Source organism: Thunnus maccoyii, chromosome 1 (genome assembly GCF_910596095.1).
Source record: "Thunnus maccoyii chromosome 1, fThuMac1.1, whole genome shotgun sequence".
Taxonomy (NCBI): domain Eukaryota; kingdom Metazoa; phylum Chordata; class Actinopteri; order Scombriformes; family Scombridae; genus Thunnus; species Thunnus maccoyii.
The window spans coordinates 17,571,227-17,589,095 of NC_056533.1; the positions used below are offsets into that span (position 1 = coordinate 17,571,227).

At 37.8% G+C, this 17,869-nt stretch overlaps 1 protein-coding gene across 1 annotated transcript in view; it reads right to left on the reverse strand.

Moving 5' to 3' along the window:
- chs1 (chitin synthase 1) overlaps positions 1-17,869 on the reverse strand; it is a 28,498-nt gene that overhangs the window by 2,554 nt on the left and 8,075 nt on the right. Inside the window, exons 6-34 of the mRNA XM_042410578.1 lie at positions 17,594-17,754; positions 17,209-17,284; positions 16,542-16,660; positions 15,128-15,305; positions 14,702-14,798; positions 14,300-14,396; positions 13,917-14,038; positions 13,331-13,426; positions 12,735-12,899; positions 12,475-12,622; positions 11,911-11,976; positions 11,640-11,815; positions 11,396-11,454; positions 10,837-11,037; positions 10,540-10,708; positions 10,184-10,299; positions 9,793-9,972; positions 9,573-9,677; positions 9,360-9,477; positions 8,235-8,316; positions 7,909-8,144; positions 7,441-7,559; positions 7,231-7,312; positions 5,464-5,617; positions 5,078-5,182; positions 4,783-4,893; positions 2,366-2,503; positions 2,134-2,213; positions 1,460-1,526 (exon numbers count right to left, since the gene is read on the reverse strand). Coding sequence (XP_042266512.1) covers positions 1,460-1,526; positions 2,134-2,213; positions 2,366-2,503; positions 4,783-4,893; positions 5,078-5,182; positions 5,464-5,617; positions 7,231-7,312; positions 7,441-7,559; positions 7,909-8,144; positions 8,235-8,316; positions 9,360-9,477; positions 9,573-9,677; positions 9,793-9,972; positions 10,184-10,299; positions 10,540-10,708; positions 10,837-11,037; positions 11,396-11,454; positions 11,640-11,815; positions 11,911-11,976; positions 12,475-12,622; positions 12,735-12,899; positions 13,331-13,426; positions 13,917-14,038; positions 14,300-14,396; positions 14,702-14,798; positions 15,128-15,305; positions 16,542-16,660; positions 17,209-17,284; positions 17,594-17,754 — 3,623 coding nt within the window. The remainder of the gene's footprint in view (positions 1-1,459; positions 1,527-2,133; positions 2,214-2,365; positions 2,504-4,782; positions 4,894-5,077; positions 5,183-5,463; positions 5,618-7,230; positions 7,313-7,440; positions 7,560-7,908; positions 8,145-8,234; positions 8,317-9,359; positions 9,478-9,572; positions 9,678-9,792; positions 9,973-10,183; positions 10,300-10,539; positions 10,709-10,836; positions 11,038-11,395; positions 11,455-11,639; positions 11,816-11,910; positions 11,977-12,474; positions 12,623-12,734; positions 12,900-13,330; positions 13,427-13,916; positions 14,039-14,299; positions 14,397-14,701; positions 14,799-15,127; positions 15,306-16,541; positions 16,661-17,208; positions 17,285-17,593; positions 17,755-17,869) is intronic.

Sequence of the window (17,869 nt, forward strand, 5' to 3'; positions counted from 1 at the left end):
TCCATTCAATGCAAAAACAATAAATGCAGAGAGTCTGGTGGGGCTTGGAAGAAATTAGAAATTCCCAAATTTTGCTTATTCGCATTCATTTTTGCCATTTTTTTTGTTGTCAAGTCACCTTTTTAGCTGTGCGTGATTTGTGGTTTAGAACTGGTAGACAGTTTTCATCCTGTCTTTTCTTTAAAGTTGTGAGTAAAGAGAAATCAGCTTAAACAATAAATTCGCCAAGGATTACATGTATATGCCTGAAATTGGAGCTTTCTGTTTTGTGATGGTGGGAAGCTGAGTGGGATCTTGCTGCTCATTTAATGTTTTAGGTGGCTTACACGTCTTTAACTTAAAGGACCAGTGTGTCAGATTTAGGGGGGTCTATTGGCAGACATATTAGGCTAGCAGAAATTAAATATAGTATTCATAAATATGTTTTAATTAGTATATAATCACATGAAACTAAGAATTTTCGTGTTTTAGTTACCTTAGAATTTTATATCTACATTGGGAGCGAGTCCTCTTCCACGGAGGCCACCATGTTACACCGCCATGTTTCTACAGTAGCCCAGAATGGACAAACCAAACACTAGCTCTAGAGAGGGCCTTTCGCATTTTTCACGAGTTTAATGGCCACCATAGGTTCTGCTACATGCTTGGAAGGGGAGAGGTAGGGGTATTCAGTCTGCAACTTCACTGCTAGATGCCACTAAGTTTTTAATCGATTAAAGTTAAATTCTGTAAAAGTCATTATAGTCATTATCATTATTCAATTCAGCCTCCATACGTTCATTCTGAGAAGATGGAAAAATGGAGTGTGTCAGTCATATATCTGTATGATATGTGCTTTATTGTAATAGAAAAATAATACTGTTGTCCAAATTGCATCCTGCAGCTTAAGGAAATAGAATATGTGGTTCGAGCACTTCAAATCTTAAGTGTAGATACAGTCACTCTTTTTTAAGAGGGTCTATGTCACTTGGCTTCTTTACATTTTTTTATTGACACATCACTAGAGGACTGCATTTGGGATTTGCAAATCTCACGGGAGATTATATATTGTGAACATTGTCTGTATCAATTAATATTTAAATGTATATTCTGTTGTGAATATAGCATATGTGAATCCTGTCAGAGACCATGGAGTATTTGTGTGCCAGTTGTGTTGGCCTGATTTTGGATGTATTCCAAATGTTGACATGATAGCCTGTTTGGTGAAAGTTGTCCTAGTGTTTGTGTGTCTCAAGTAGCTGTTAGTATTTGATAGTGAAATGTAGATTTTGCTTTTTCTGTTTTTATGATGACAAGTCCAACAATTTTATGTTGAAGGGCCCAAGTGGCATTGTGTCTGCACATAATCAAGCCTCTGCGAGTTTTGTACCTGACAAGGATTTCAATTACAGTAAAAAAACAAATTCCCTGCAGTTTAATGTGTGTATATACATATGTGTGTGTGTGTGCCGTTACTTACATCGTCTCTCTGTTTGTAGTCTTTCTCTGTACTGCGATAGGACACCACATGGATCAGAGTGTAGATCCTGCAAACAGGGAGGCACGAAGATGAAATACGAGTAGAAAATGTGGATATATGAAAATGAGAAAGAAATAGATGCACAATAGTTCCAAGAACAATGCTCCGGACATATTATTATAACTCTCCGTTTCCATATATAAGACAGGAATTTATTAAACAAAACTTTTCTGTCTACAGCGGGAGAAAATATTTGGTACCTGCTACTGAATCAAACCCGCAGTATCTGAAAGTTATTACATTTCCCTGCTTGATTTTCAAGGTCATTCTGTGAGTTAGATATAGTCTTTATTGTCCCGCAGGAAAGTTTCACACCTATACATATTCCACACAGAAGCGTACAGATAGCCATGCCGCAAACATACTGACACACATAAATACATAACATTCATTCCCCCGCCTGTATCCTAACATACTGTATATACATGTATCTGCACACACACACACCCACAGATGAGTGTTGATCCGTGTCTGTGTTGTCAGATACATGTATATGTGTGGTAGCAGTGAAGCTGTCGAATACAAGTCTCATTTCATAGCTGGAAAAAAAAAAGTGAAAAAACTGAATGTGAAGTGGGCATGTGGCACATAAACAAGTGTGTGTGTGTTTGTACCTGTGATATAACATGGCCAGGAACTGGACGATGAGAAGAACAGCAAAAGACAACAGGAACATCAAACTGAGTGGTTCCACCTGTCAACACAACAGTAGATGTGGTGATTACATTTTGCAGGAGTTACAGCAGTAACTGATAGACATTTGTAGTGTGTCATATAGATTTAATAGTCCTCCTTTAACTATCTCTGTCTCTGCAGCACATTGAGTGTCTGTGTGTTTGTCCCAACCTTGAGATATTCTCCAGATTCAGTTCCGTTTGGATAGAATTTAGGGATCTTGATGCTGATGACGTCATTTCCAATGGCCTGCAGGAAGAAGGTAGCTACCACCCACAGCACGTTGATGATGAAATAGAGGAAAACCGCCTGTGGGGAGGAAGGAAAACCAAACACTGTTTCTGAATTCTTCATATTACAAAATGGACAGAAATTTGAACTGAGATGATGGTCCCTGAAAGATATAAAATCTCCCATGATTCTTTGCTTCTTGTTGTTCCCATTCAAAGCATTCCTTTGCTTGAAAAGCCCTTGTTTTCTGAGTTGTTTAATAACCAACAAAGCTCACATTTAAATTCTGTTTAGAGTGAGTTATAAGTTGGATGGTGGCTATTATCAGATGATGTTTGCTTATCACAGATACAGTATAACTATAGTCATCATCGCACAGTTTGTCCTCCAGGGAGAACTTACACATAACAGTTTGGATGTAGTTCTGATAAATGTAAAAATGTCCCCATGTGATTCAAATCACATAGGGTACAGAAGTAGTTAAACTCATCATAAGAGTTTGATATGTGAAGTTCAGGTTTGTTAGTTTATGATTTGGATTTTGTGAAGAACGAGAGACATTCCTCCAAACTCTGGCCCAGTCTAGATGATTCAGTTTTTATTCCATATTGCCATTATTGCTAATGGGGTCTGTGTATGATCTAACATAGTGTTATGAATTAAAGAGACATGTCCTTTAGTTAATCCTGATCGTTTCTAAAATAAATCCATTATTGGATGAGTAATAGGTTGCTTGTCACTCAGAATACTTGCAGTCTGTATGGCAGAGCATAATTGTAAATTTAGAAAAAAGGAGTAAGATGACAATTTGTATGTTTCCCTCAAATCCTTAAAGCCTCTTAAACTAGTATCATTCATAATGTCTCCTAAGAGATGTATACCTGAATTATACCATTGAGGTGGGATAAAATATTGTCCTCCAGATTTATAAAGTATTGGTGTGTTAGCGTGCCAGTTAGATTTCCAAATCTTTTCTATTTTCTGCAAATTTTGAATTGCATCAGCTGTTATTAGACCATACTTCAGTCCACATTTTCTAACATTCAATGGAACTGGGGCCAGCAAATACCTCTTGATATTCAGTCATGGTGTTGAAGTGTTTCCATTAAACAAATTTATTAAGAGACGAAAGTTGAGAGCCTGGAGATACAATTTAAAATGTATTTTGTTCCAATATCTTGGAGGTAAGATATAACTTACTCTACTCTAGGAAGCACGTTCATTTTGATTTTTGATATTCTGTCTGATAGGAAAATGGGTAAATTTATGTCATCTTTCCAAATCAAGTTTTATCATATTGAGAGTACTACTATAGTTCTTAGAATTTCTAAAGATGCAAATACATTTATTCCTAAGTATTTAAAGTGAGAGACTACTGGGATATTAAAATTTGCACATACGTCTGTAGTTATAGGGTAATAGAGGTTTTGTTTGCAAGTGGCTTGACTAACAGACTGAATGACCGACACGATTAGTTGACAGATTTTATGTTTGATTCACTTGTCTTTTGTCTATTCCCTCTGTAGCTACTTACCAGTATATAATAATGTTTTAATAAACAATTTGAAAATAGTCAATTTGAAAATAGTCAAACAATTTGAAAATGTATTGTACAATACAATACAATGAATGGAGGAAGGCCATCTCTGACATATGCAGAGGGCGATGGCGGAGAGGAGCATGCTAACCAAGCTGGTGAGCATTCTAAACAACACCTCCCATCCCCTCCATGACAGGCTTGTTACACAGGAGAGCACCTTCAGCAACAGACTGATCTCCCCCAAATGTTCCACTGAGCGAAACAGAAGGTAATTTCTGCCGGTGGCCATCAACCTTACAACTTCTCCCGTCTGCCACAACATGGGATTAGGCTGATACTTCCGCCCTATGCTTCCTCCTTCTCATATAACTGATAACTGGTTAAGAACTGCACTATAAAATTATTATTATCGTTCTGCACAATGTATAATAATTAAAATGTTTCTATTACACATTGCACACCGTATAATAATGATAATTCTACTATCATTTTATTTTTTGTCATATTTCATGATATACTATGTATTGCACAATGGATAAAAACTATTTTTATCTATCTCACTACCCTCATTTTATTATATACTATACACATAATACTGCACAATGTGTAGTAATAACCTTTTCTATTTTACTATTTATTTTATTTTATTCAGTTGTTGTGTGTGATGTGTGCTGGACAGTCCTGTTGTGACTTAAAATTCCTTAGAGATTAATAAAGTATTATTCTTATGAAGATGCACACTTCATGTGAGCCAAAATTGAGGCCACACACACACACACACACACATTTGCACAAACAGTAAATGCAGATAACTGACCTTGTTGCGCAGTGACTTTAGTTCTCTCGTGACGTCCTCCTGATGTGCTTTAGTGTCAACAATAGGTTTCAAGTAGCGGTCCAGTAACTTGTTCCAGAAGTCGTGCTCACCCTACACACACACACACACACACACACACACACACAATCAAGGTAAAAGAGGAAATAAATGGGCCACTTGTTCAGCTTAATAGCTCCATTTTGCACATTAGATTTTTTTTCTCTCACCATCACAAAATTAATCATGAAATTGAAAAGAAGAATGTAAATACATTTACATTTCCCCTGTATCTTACCTCATCTAGTTTTGGCACCTGCGGGGCAGTGAGTGTTTTATGGATGGCTACCTTTACTCTCTTTTCTAATCTCTCCACATGACTGGTCTTAAGGATGCGCCGAGCCTGGGAGATAGAAAAAGTCAATTACTCAGTGATTCAATCATGCCTCCTCTGCAAGAGCTTTTAAGTTTGTGTATCTTGAAATTAAACGCCTGGGAAATAGAAGCAGTCAGATATAATATAATTAAAAGAAACATTTTGTTCATAATGCATATGTTATAACAGGTAAAACCAAAATAGCTGAACTAGTGCTGCCGAATCTATCACATATTGTTTTAACACATTATTACTATTTTTAACTAAATCAAGCCCTTGTGTGTTATTACTATCATTATTATTATTACATGTTCTGTCAGTGCATCCTCTAATTCTTCCAGCTGGCTTTGTGTCAGAACATCTTCAGGCCCCACTTCACTTAGCGCTCCATTAAGAGTGTCTGTTAACATTATGACCAGCTCCTCGCACACATCATCTTCAGCTTTGTTGCGGAGTGCATATCTGAGGACAAGAAAAGGACAAGAACAACTGTGATTACATAATAATTCTACAATTCTGATACAACAACGTAACCAACGTAGAGCACAACAACTGCACAAACATGAATAATGAATAACATACATGCTCATGTAAAGTTTCTTGCTATAGTTCATCTATTTGTTTTCAGTGATATTCTTTATAAAGAGAATGTCTCAGTTTTTTGTGGACCGGGTCAGTTCTACCTATGTGCCGAGAGTTTGAAAAATTAGACGAGACCCACTAATTGACTTTGCATCTTGGAAATTTTTTTTTTAAAATAAACTTGTATGTTTTTCTGTTATGTTTTTGTTTGTGTTTTCATCAACAATATTCATTTTGGTGACACAGATTTGTTTTTCCATGGACTAACAACCAAGAGGAAAGTCACTGTTTTTACTGTCAGGACCTCATATTCCATTGCAAGATGTTATTAACCCAAGTGTTCCTGGATTGAACAGTCCCTGCAAAATTAAGATTATGCTGAGAAAGCCACTGCTACTTCAAGGCATTGAAAAATGAATACAGTTGATGTGAGGTGTGAATGAGTATATACACCAACAACAGGAAAGAAACTAACATTCTATTATACACAGATGTTATATATTATAAGCACTCTAATAGTAAATAAATGTTTTGTCATTTTAAGTAAAATAAGGGCTGCATTTAAAAATAAGATAATTTGCATCCTAAAATGAAGTGGATTGATCATATTGGGCTCTTATATCGTTTATTTTCTGTGCCTTCAGTTGAGCGGGTATGTTTACTCTAAAGATTTGTGCTTTTTCTGTAGTTGCGCTTCGCATGAGACAAACTGGTTTTGAACTGCCCATGCCCTTCTTTATACACACGTCCATGATCGTGTATTGGGCTGTGAGCACTTCCAAAATGTGGTTGACCTACGCTCAACCATGTATGTGAACACCTCCTGTGAAGACCCAACGGTTCACACGCTGTTGCTGCTGATGATCTGCTAAACATGCGGCTCATGCTACGTTTGCACCAAAGATTTGTGCTTTGTCTGCGGTGGCGCGGTCTTGGAACATATGAGACAAACTGGTTTTGAACTGCCTATGGAAGCTCTGTTTTACATGCGTAACTACAGTCATTGTGTATTGTGCGCTTCTAAAACACGGGCGACCTACACTCAACAATGTTCCTGAACGCCTCCTGTGTAGTCACTCGCTGTTGGTGATCTGCTAAACTTGCTGCTAACTCTACGCTTTCTGCCTAGACACGGCGTAAGAGTGTCCATTCTTGACTAAAAGCTCTTGTCTCTGGTCTCTCTTACATGCTCGAGTTGGCAGAGCCCCGAAGCTCCGCCCTGCAGCCCACTGATGGCTAGTTTATTCAAAGTTTATTAATATTGAACGTGTCCAAATTGCACCAAATTTGACACTTGGCAGGTGTATGGCTTTGTTCCTCAGCCATACATCCGCCAAGTGTCAAGTCGATCGGATGAACGGTTCAAGAAATACGCGAAGGACATACAGACGCACAGACAGAGATTCCTTCCTTTAGTAGATAGATTGATATTGTGACAAAAGCCTGGTGTTTACAAAAAATAGCACTTCCCCTGTATAATGTTAACAATTTACCGGATTTGTTCTTGTAAGTTCCTCTTCATGTTGGAACAAGTCAGCTTCTTCAAAAACTCTTCTTTCACCGGTGTCACCCAGTCTGCGTATACACACACACACACACACACACACACACATTGAGTTTGCTCACCATCAACATTATGATAGTATGTTGTACACACTGCACCATCTCTTATATTATTCAGGAAAAGTTAAAGTGCTTCTCACCACTGAGAGGAAGCTCTTCTGTCTCCTCCAGGTTACTGATCATGTTGTCATCATCATCTTCATCATAATCGTCGTCAGATATACTCGGTGATATGCTCCTTTTTTCAGCACTGTCAATACTGCACACATACAAACACACATTGTTGTGACTGCTAGTATGTATGGAATTTACGGTTCAACTGTATACATGTTTGTGTCCCTCTACAAGGATAGAGGATAATCTAAGCCTAAAACATGTATTTTCAAAACGAGGATTAAACAAGTGTCCACAAGGTGGAACATGAACTGTACTATGTATGATTTCAGCATCAAATAGAGAAGTTTGTGTGCATGGTCTCTGCATGAAAGATAACATGACAGATTAAACGGCCGATTGACTTAATAGCAGACCAGATTTCTCATAGATTAACTGAAATATTTAGTGACCAAATAGAATAATGATAAACAGAAGGGAAGAAAGATAAATACCTTCCATTGGATGCAAGGTCAGAACTTCTTTCCTCTCTCCCTTTGTTTTCATCAGTTGGAGGTTTGTTAGCTCTGTCCTCAGCTTCTTCTGTGGTGGTGTCGAGTCTGGCTTTGGGCTCTGGGTTTGAGGCTGCCTGTTCGGTTGTTTCCTGGTTGGTGATTGGAAGTGGAGGGGCTTGCTGTGCAATCGGGCCTGTGATTTGTTGAACAATCAGACTCTCTGTTTCCTGGGTTATCTATAGATGAAGAGGATACACTTAATTCATCCATCCATCAATACATATCCATCCACTGGAAGACAGTCTGTAGATGTTTGTCAACAGTACCTGTATCTTCATGTCCCAGCAGCAGAGTTTACAGGACTTGTCACACAGAGCATTATGGTTCTTCTTCACCTCTCCATCTCCCCTGAAATGCACAAGGAAGGACAATCAGATATGTGGTACACAACATACACACACTAGTATACAGGCAGACACACTCGTTGATTATTGGGGGATGCAAATTGGTGTCAAATAAAATTAATTAAATGAAAATGAAATATTGAATTCCTTAATGGATAAGTGAATAATTGGAGAACAATAGCCTGCTCCCACTGTGACCTGGACTGGATAAGCATCGGAAAATGGATGGATGGATCAATAGATGAATTCATAGATTTGGTTGGCTTAAATTCTACGTGACTACATATCATCATAAAGTCATCATACCCTCTGTCCACCTTTTTTTGCAGTTTGTAACAGCTTTTTAAAACTGTTATGTATTTCAGATATTGGACAGAAGATATTTTATCTCTTGACTTTGAAGTGTTATCTTTAATTAAGTGCACGATTGTCAGGTTAACTGGGAATTTTTGATATGAACAATTCTCATTTCTACTTTACTTTCTACTTAACTCACAAGTTTCATGTTTTATTCATATCCCATATGTATGTCTGTATTAGCTTATATATGCCATACGATTAGATTTTTTATTAGTGTGTCACATTATGTATGCTTTAAATTTAGGATGTTGATACTCGGGGACACATGTATGTATGTTGAGGTATCCGTGATTACAATGAGGATCATTGGAGTATGCCCATGTTGACTTTAGAGTCCATACTTAAAATTAATGGATTATAGTAACACTTCCACTATCGGCACTGATGCTAGTGGTAAAATACTACATTGACTATTATTATTTCTAATGCTTTTGCTCCTCTGAATGCTACTTTTATTTTAGCACTCTTATCCTCTTATGACAGTTATCTTTGCTTCTTCTACTAACACTGCTAGTGGTGAAACCAGTAGTAAGTTAATCAACAAACAGATTTTCTGAAGATTAATTGATGATTATTTTCTCAAATGTGAGGATTTGCTGTTTCTTTTGTTAATCATTGTAAATCAAAAATTAGGTAATTAAAGGATGAATCAATTAGTTTCACTACTAATAATGATCAGTTCAGTACTTGTTGGATTCCCTTGTGCCCCAGGACACAATGTGCATGTTAACCAGTGAGTAGATGGTCAATAGAAGGTACCCACTGGGGATACAGATGAAATACATCAGACCATAGATAATCATCCCTGGAGGAGAAAATACAATAAAATAAAATGATAACATAACATGACATGACATGACAAATGTGAAAAATGCTTATAATTATCTATTATGACCATACCAAACTCCTCTGGGTGTAACAAAGCTGTCACCAGGTACATGATTGCCATAGAAACCAAAAACAAGCCAGTGGGGGTCAGGAAGGTTCCCTGAATCACCATGTCACCTAAAAGGGGAAGGTGGTGTGTGTGTACACATTTGGATGTTTAATAAAAATTTACTGAATCATAATTTTAAGAAAAAAAAACAGTAAAATGAAGTCACAGAGAGTTTTTACCCACCGATGATAGAAAAGAAGGATGCAGTCATGAGGAATGCATAGAGAACACTCATGATGCCAGCGATGGTTATTTGATTATTTGGCTTGGCTACAAAACAGACGATGATGTAGAACACAGGAGGAATGCTTGCAACGATGATGGACAGTGTACCAGTCATTTTGAAGACAAACTGAAAAGCACCTGGCAGGAAAAGACAGAGACAGACAGAGACAAATACATACATGACAGATGCGGGTAAATAGACATGGATGAAGTTAATGATGCAGACTAAACAATGACACTGCTAAAGTCTGTTTTGATTGAGGGCAGTGGTACATTTTAAGAATGCAGTCAGTAGATGACCAGCAGTAATAATGGGGCTAGTATAGCATTAGACTAGATCTGATCATACCTGCTATCATGAGAGTCACAGAGGCCGGTCCAAGGATAGAGGAACCAACAGTGAACATCTGGTAGAAGATATAAAGCCTGGAAATGGAGGTGTTTCTCTTCACAGTCTCTGCACCACTGCAATTTAAATGACAACCACAAAAGAGTTCACATTAGCCTGTAGATATGACTCTGAAACCCAAGAAAATAAAATTAGAATCCAAATTAGAATAAAGGTTACTGAAGTCAAATTGTCATTTTAATGTTTTTAAACCAGTTAAGTGAGAAAGTTCATCGGGCCAGTCAAACAAAGAACCAATAAACTAAATTAACCAAACAAACAATCAAATGGAAACTCTGCTAATAAATTACACTAACCTGTGCAGAAGGTCCAGTGTATTAGCCAGTGTGGAGGGTCCCCATCGTCTCCTCTGGTTGTAGAACTCTTTGAACTCCTGCGGTGAGTTGGTGTATGCATCTGATGCAGCATTGTACTCAACACGCCACCCTTGTTGAAGTAACAAAGTACACAGCCAACGATCCTCCCCTAGAAAAGTATATAAGAGACAAAAGAAATTAGAGATAGATATAAAGTGACTAAGAGTAAAGCTAAAGAGGCCAAACTAGAAGAAGAAAGAACGACTGGTGCATTTGCATGTGTCGGCGTGTGCCAACCTTGGTCATATTGCACATATTCCGAAGCTCTTGTTGCAGTTGTCGTGTATCTCTTCATGACATTATCATCCATTAAGGCCGACCCTCTAAACAGACTGAAACATCCTGGACTGCACAGCACGGAGCCAAACACATGCTCTGCTGTCTTCTGTAGCCAGTGACCCACAGCATACTCAAACTTCTGGTACCACACCATGGGACCTGGGATGGCAGGATGGTGAGCAGAGAGTCACAGAGAAAGAGTGATAGAGAAAAAAAAAAAATTAAATATGGGGGGATAGGAAGGGAGAAATGACAGATCTTCCTGCAAAAATAGCTGGAATCTAGCCCAGCATACACTGAGCGTAAGGTTGCCAGTCTGTCACACACAGACAGGCATTTTATCAACCCCATTCACAGCTTAAACTCCACAAAGACATGACCAGTGCTGGGAAACCTTAACCTTGATCAAATTAATGCCTTCTGCTATAGAGGCCCAAACTGAAGATCACCGAGCAAATGTGCCATGGATAAACACACAGATTACAGAACAGTTTAACATTTTAAAAAGTTTACTTACCCATTCCAGTAGGATGGATTCTACCACAGGCTGCACCTACATTGTCATACATCCTCAACCTGCCAATCACAATGCATGTTATAATTACTATGTTTGAACATGTTTTATATTGAATAAACACTGGCCGAATGACAAACAAACTAGCTACATCAATTCCTGTCCACTTGAGTGATTTATATTGAAAACGTGGATTATAGAACAAATCTGTCGGTTGATTAATTTGTCTGCCTAACTAACAACTAACCTGTCTACGAGCAGAATCACAGCTTTAGGTTGGAAGTCAGTGTCTCCGTCCAGAGCCAGGATGTACGTGTTGTCATCTGAGATGAGTCTTCTCTTGTTGTCGCTGTCATATTGGGGCAACATGTAAATCTCGCCATACATTGAGATCAGACTTTCTCTGCATGGGTTATTCTGGCGCTGGACAAAACAGGACAGGTGCACATATTTAAAATATGTTATACACATACAGTCAAAATACTAGACATTTTACACAGATGGCAGAAAAGTCTTACTTGGATCTTCTGAGGGTTCTTGGCGATGTAGCCCTTCCAGCCGAGTAGATAATATAGATACATAATCTAAAAGACAGTCACATACCAAAATGTATGGTGTAAAAATCCATTTAATGGAACATGATACACATAGAAAAGACAATATAATTATAACTACAATATCATTTATAGTAATTCATAGTGGATCTTGCAGTATGTCCAAGTATGCTGACAGATATACTGCAGAATAATGATATATCTGAAGAGACCTTTAATTTACAACATACTTCCCCAGTTTTCATGCTTATAATAAAATACTAACAATAGATTTACTGAAGGAAAAGCCTGAACTCTTGATACATATCCATAAAGTGTATTTGGAATAATTAGTGGAGTTCTTCCTATTTGCAGTATCTGCCCCTTTTCATCAAAAGAAACACCTTTTTTTAAGCAATGCCCTGCATAATCTAGTCTTTTACTGTTTTCCACCAAGTAGCATCTTGTACAGCAGCACCTTCTGGATTTACACACATACACAACAAACACTACCAGACAGACACAAAAAACACCACCACTCCTCCATACCTGGGACCATCTTTTCTTGTTCCTGATGAGACCTTTGTCTTTTAGGTGAACATAGAGCATGTTGCCTTCTGGCATAACAAACATCAGCCTGCCACCATAGGGGGTGTCAATGATTGACACATCATCAGGTTCCTTGTTGGTAAACACCCTGAATGGATGGATGGATGGATGGAGAAATGGTTGGTTAGAAAGATCGACAGATGTACAGACAAATATACTGTATGTACACTACGTATGTAGAAATTGATTGACAGTCTTACCTATAAACCTCTATGACAACGTTGATCAAGTCATCTACGTAAGAGTTAACCAGCCTTTTTCCTGTCTCTTTTTCAGTCATAAAGGCATCATCCACAAAAATGTGACACTCAAAGTCAAAACAGTCCTTATGGTCCTCTTTTGGATCTCCTCGATAGCGGTCCAACCTGAAACAAGCAACAAATCACTTTAACAATACTGTAAAGCAAGAGCCTATTTACCTAAAACAATTTATTATCTTACAAGATACTATCTTTTTTACATTTTGCAATTTCGGTACATTTTTTTAAAAGTAACGTAATACCAGACTGAAAAGCAGCATCTCACTGCCCTCTCTGGTTTCAAGTGTTTTACCTCTCTGACCACAGCCATCAGTGATCCTGCTGTGGTCAGAAGTGTGCTATTGTTGCGCCTGTAACCACACCCACCAGTGATGTGTAGTTATATATCCTGGTTAGTGGAGTTGAACCACTGGAGGTCAGCAAAGATATTTAACTGCTGTTAAGCTGCTCTTTAAAAGGATGTGAAAATAAATTAAACCTGTGTTGTGACTTTGATACTGGTACACTTAGGTGGCTACAATGACAATGTCTCTAACCTGAACATGGAAGTCAGAATCTTCAGCATTTCATCATAGGTTTCATGCCACATGGTTGCACAGAGATAGATGACACAGCTCTGTATGTCATCTTGGCTGCAGCGAAGAGTGGAGAGAAGAGACCATAGGTTGTAAGCATAGGTTTTAAATATGCACATCCTAAAAATCTAGGGAATAAACTTAAACTGTTATGTCATTTAGGTGGGGGACTGTTGTAGACCCATGTTGCCGATCAGGGCACACATGAGCTACCAGCCGAATGCTGGTAAAATATGCAAGTGGCTGGTAGATTTGCTGTACTCACCAGCTAAAAAAACATTGGCAATCTATTGAGTGGCTGGTAAACTTTGAACATTCACTAGCCATTTGGCCAGTGGATAAAAATGTTAATTTTATACCCTCGTGTCAATGATTTCATTAAATAACCACATGAACACATACAGCTAATTTAGCAATATACACCCACCATTTTTCCACTCTTTTCTAGTTTTATAAAAATCTGCAAACTATTTTCTTAACATATGGCCATAATAACATAAAGTAAAAGTGAAATAAACAGGGAAGCTCCTCCGTAGATCCCTCTCACCTGTCTTGGTTTTTGGCTCGTGGCACTTTCATCTTTGTGTTGAGCAGCAGAGACAGGTCAATGAAAGCAGATTCATAGAGACGACGAACAAAGAGCTGAGAGGTTCTCTCTATGCGCTGGACCTGAGGGATGGTGGACCAAAGAGGCATTTAGGTGTATGTCTTTATTTGATCTTAGTTTAAGAGCCCCCTGACATTACCAGTAAACCTAAAATTTTATAAAAGAAATAAAACTTTAGGTTTAATGGTAATGTCATAATATGTGTGCCATGTATGTAATAGAGGGCGCGTGTGTATGTGTGTGTGTGTGTGTGTGTGTGTGTGTGTGTGTGTGTGTGTGTGTGTGTGTGTTTGTGTGTGTTTGTGTGTGAGAGAGAGAGATACCTTGATCTTCCATACGTAGTAAGTACATGTGATGAAGCCTGACCACATACACATTCCCTCGAGTCCAAGCATGGCAAAAGGCCATTGCAAGTAGTGGCTGTCAATTGAAAAGTCCATCGACATATTGAGCAAAATATACATAGATAAAATCTGTATATAGATGCCTATACATACATCACTTCATATATAGAACTCTATATTAATATATACTGTGTATAGGACATTGAATGTTATGTAGTCTTAGGACATTTTACCCACATTAAAGACATTTGTAATCCATTAAGGCTGTATGAATTATAAGTGGCACACCTGCTGCTGAAATACAGTGAGCGAAAATACTGCACACTCACTGACTTAAACACAGATAAACACACGCACACACATTGACATACAGATATGTACCTGTTAAGTGAGGTCCGACAGATGCTCCTTGTGATTTCTAATAAGACCACAGGGGTTGTGTTCTTATGGCTTAACTGCACCAAGTTTCCACAAAGCTCTAGAGTGGAAAAATAGGTAAAGGTTTTAGGTTGTTTTTATGATGTCTTACCACCTCAAGTAGTAAGTTTCTTAGTCTTTACACATACTGAAGCTTACCAATATAAAGTATAATATAAAATATAATAAAATATAATAGTAACACCATTAAATAAATTTGCCTTCCAAAGTAACGTGTACCCAACAACTACTCTCATTTAACCACACTGGGAAACACTGGGAAATGCATAACTATAAACTAAATTGGATTTAAAAAAGTAAATCTAAATGAGGTTAAGCAACACAGAAACTATTCTCAGTATTCAGTTAATGTTAAAAAAAGAAACTCACCTTTGATGGACTCATGGCTTGTGTCCCCCAATTCTTTTGCCTGGGCTGCGAAAAGTACCAATCCTAACAGTAGCACAAAAGGTCCTGTGCAGCATACTGGCAGTGCAAAACTCATCCTGACTGCATGAATCTTACAAGCCACCACCCCAAACCAGTGGCAGGCTGCTGAGCACAATGCCTGAAAAAGGAGACAAGGGGCAAAGTAATGTCAGGGATATGAAATTAATTTTTTCAATTTAGCAGGCTAGTACTAAGACTACTGCATCAATATCTGATTTGCATGAAGTGCTGCTAAATAGGATCTTGTTGAAGACACAATTTGCACATGTCTGGGAAGCAATGGAGTGCAAATGAAATGCTCTGTGCTTCTGACTTGGAATATTGGTTGAAGAGAAAACGTTTGTAACTGAAATCGTACATTCTTCCCTCAAGAAGAAAACTATGAGGAAATTTCAGCAACGGTGGGAAATGTAAGAAAATGTCATGAAGAAATTTTTATCTAAATAATCTAAAGTTTTTAGCTCAACAAAAAGATGGATGGAATAAATCCTAAACCCAAGAGCTATAAAGAATCAGTATGGGAGATTTGTGGTAGGTCTTACAACTTTTAAATGTATTTGACCAGAGAAAAAAAAAACAGTATTTAATTGGCTACTTTTATCTACAGTGGACCTGCTGTTAGGCATTAAAAGTAAATTAGTAAAGGAATAATACATGTTCAGTTAGGACATAGAGAGAAACAGAAAGGTAAAATCAAATGAAAAATATATTGCATTTCAGTTCCCCCTCAGCATGTGTCTTATAAAACAGTGCCATCGATATTACCCCTGCTTCTCTCAGACGACTTTAGACATAAATGTAAACTCAGTCTTCCCATATTTTGCATCTCTTAATAGGAATGCCTTAAAATACATATTGCATAACCCAACCGTATATTGGATCAGCTGCTCTCTGACAGACATTTTTGTATTGAACTTGGTAACTTTATTTTCTTGCCTACGAAACCAACTTGTGGGGTACCTCACGGGTCAATTCTGGGCCATATTTTTTTCTCTTTTTACATGCTTCCCCTTGGTCAAACAATTAGTAGACACAATACGCTGTATTTTTTAATTTTTATGCAGATGATACACAATAAGATAGTCCTCTCAACCCTACTGATTCTTGTAGTTTTGTTGCCCTAAATTACTACTTTAATGATATTAAGTGTTGGATGTTTTGTATCCTTCTCCATCTAAACAGGGTTAAAACTGAGATAATTATATTTTACCCACCCTGGCCTCATGCCAACCAACACCAAGCCGTCTGCCAGAAATCTTTTGTCATTTTTCATTCAGATATTAACTTTGAAAACCAAGTACAAGGGCTTATTCAGCCTTGTTTTTATCTGTTTTTCCTTCTTCCTTCTACCTACCTGTAAGAAAAACAGCACGAGTCCTATCTGCAGTAATTCCCAGTCATTACCCTGTAGGTTAAAGTCCTGCCAGACAACTGACTTCTGAATAAGGACTTGATAGATCAGGTATACCCCGCCTACAAAAGAATACAATGTATCACTGATGTAAAAGAGACAATCTAATACATTAAAAGGTAAATATGTACAGAATAATAACTTTTAATATTTTTAAAAATATATAATATCCAATAAATGATACAAAAAGCATTTTACAATAGAATACATTTTAGAATAGGTTAATATGAAATCAAGTGTGGTTATTGATATTGTACGAAACCCTGGGTTTCAAGTAAATATAAGGAAAATAGGCTGCGGTATAGAGTGGAATAAATGGAGTGTTGAGGTGTGCAGCATAGAAAACAACTTGCATCTAAAGTGTAGCTTTACAAAATTGAAAACAACTGAACAGCTGGAGAACATCATCTGCAATTAATCCCCACCTTTGACATTACAGAAATCTGTTGGTTTTCCCGTGAGAATGTGAGAAATGGGATTTTTACAATCTAAGCATGACAAAACATATTGTCATTGGGTGTTGATAAGACATTTCAAGAGAACATGTAATTTTGTCAGCACGTTTTGTGAGTGTTGGATGTTGATCCAGACAGTGATGGAAGATAATTACCTATCACCAGTATCCTCAGAATACTGCTGATGACAAACACAAAGTCCCTGAAACCGTCCAATTCTGACAATCTATCCTGTAGGGAGACAGAAATAGATGAGAAAAGAGTCCCACTGATCATGTCAAGTCAGTATGTTGTATATACACACTACACATATACAGCACAAAAACTCCTTTATTTGTCCCCCCCCCCTCCCTCATTGAATTTACATCTTCACAATAAATGGAGGGGTTAGAGGGTCAGTGGAAGGTTTCAGCTTTCTTATGTCATTTACTTGTAGTCTACAGTGGGGTGAATGGAGCTGATAAGGAAATGGTTTTCCAGTTTGGAGGTTGGTGCAGTCAATGTAGAAGAATGGAAACACATCATAGAAAAACACTATACCTGCATGCGGTTTGTAGCTTGCAGTGGATTTTCCCACCAGCAGAGGGATACGAGGAGTGAAGAGAAAATTCCAATTCCAACGTAGATGAAGCAGTCGTCGCTCTGTCTATCCACATATGATGATACACGCACATAGTAGTCAGCTCCCAGGAGGCAGTAACCTGTTAGTTAGTAAGTTAGTTAGTTAGTTAGTTAATTGGTGAAGCAGTTAGTTAGGCAGTTATTAGGTATGTTCCTCTGTCCATCATGTCATTAAGTCCAATTGCAAGCTAATTA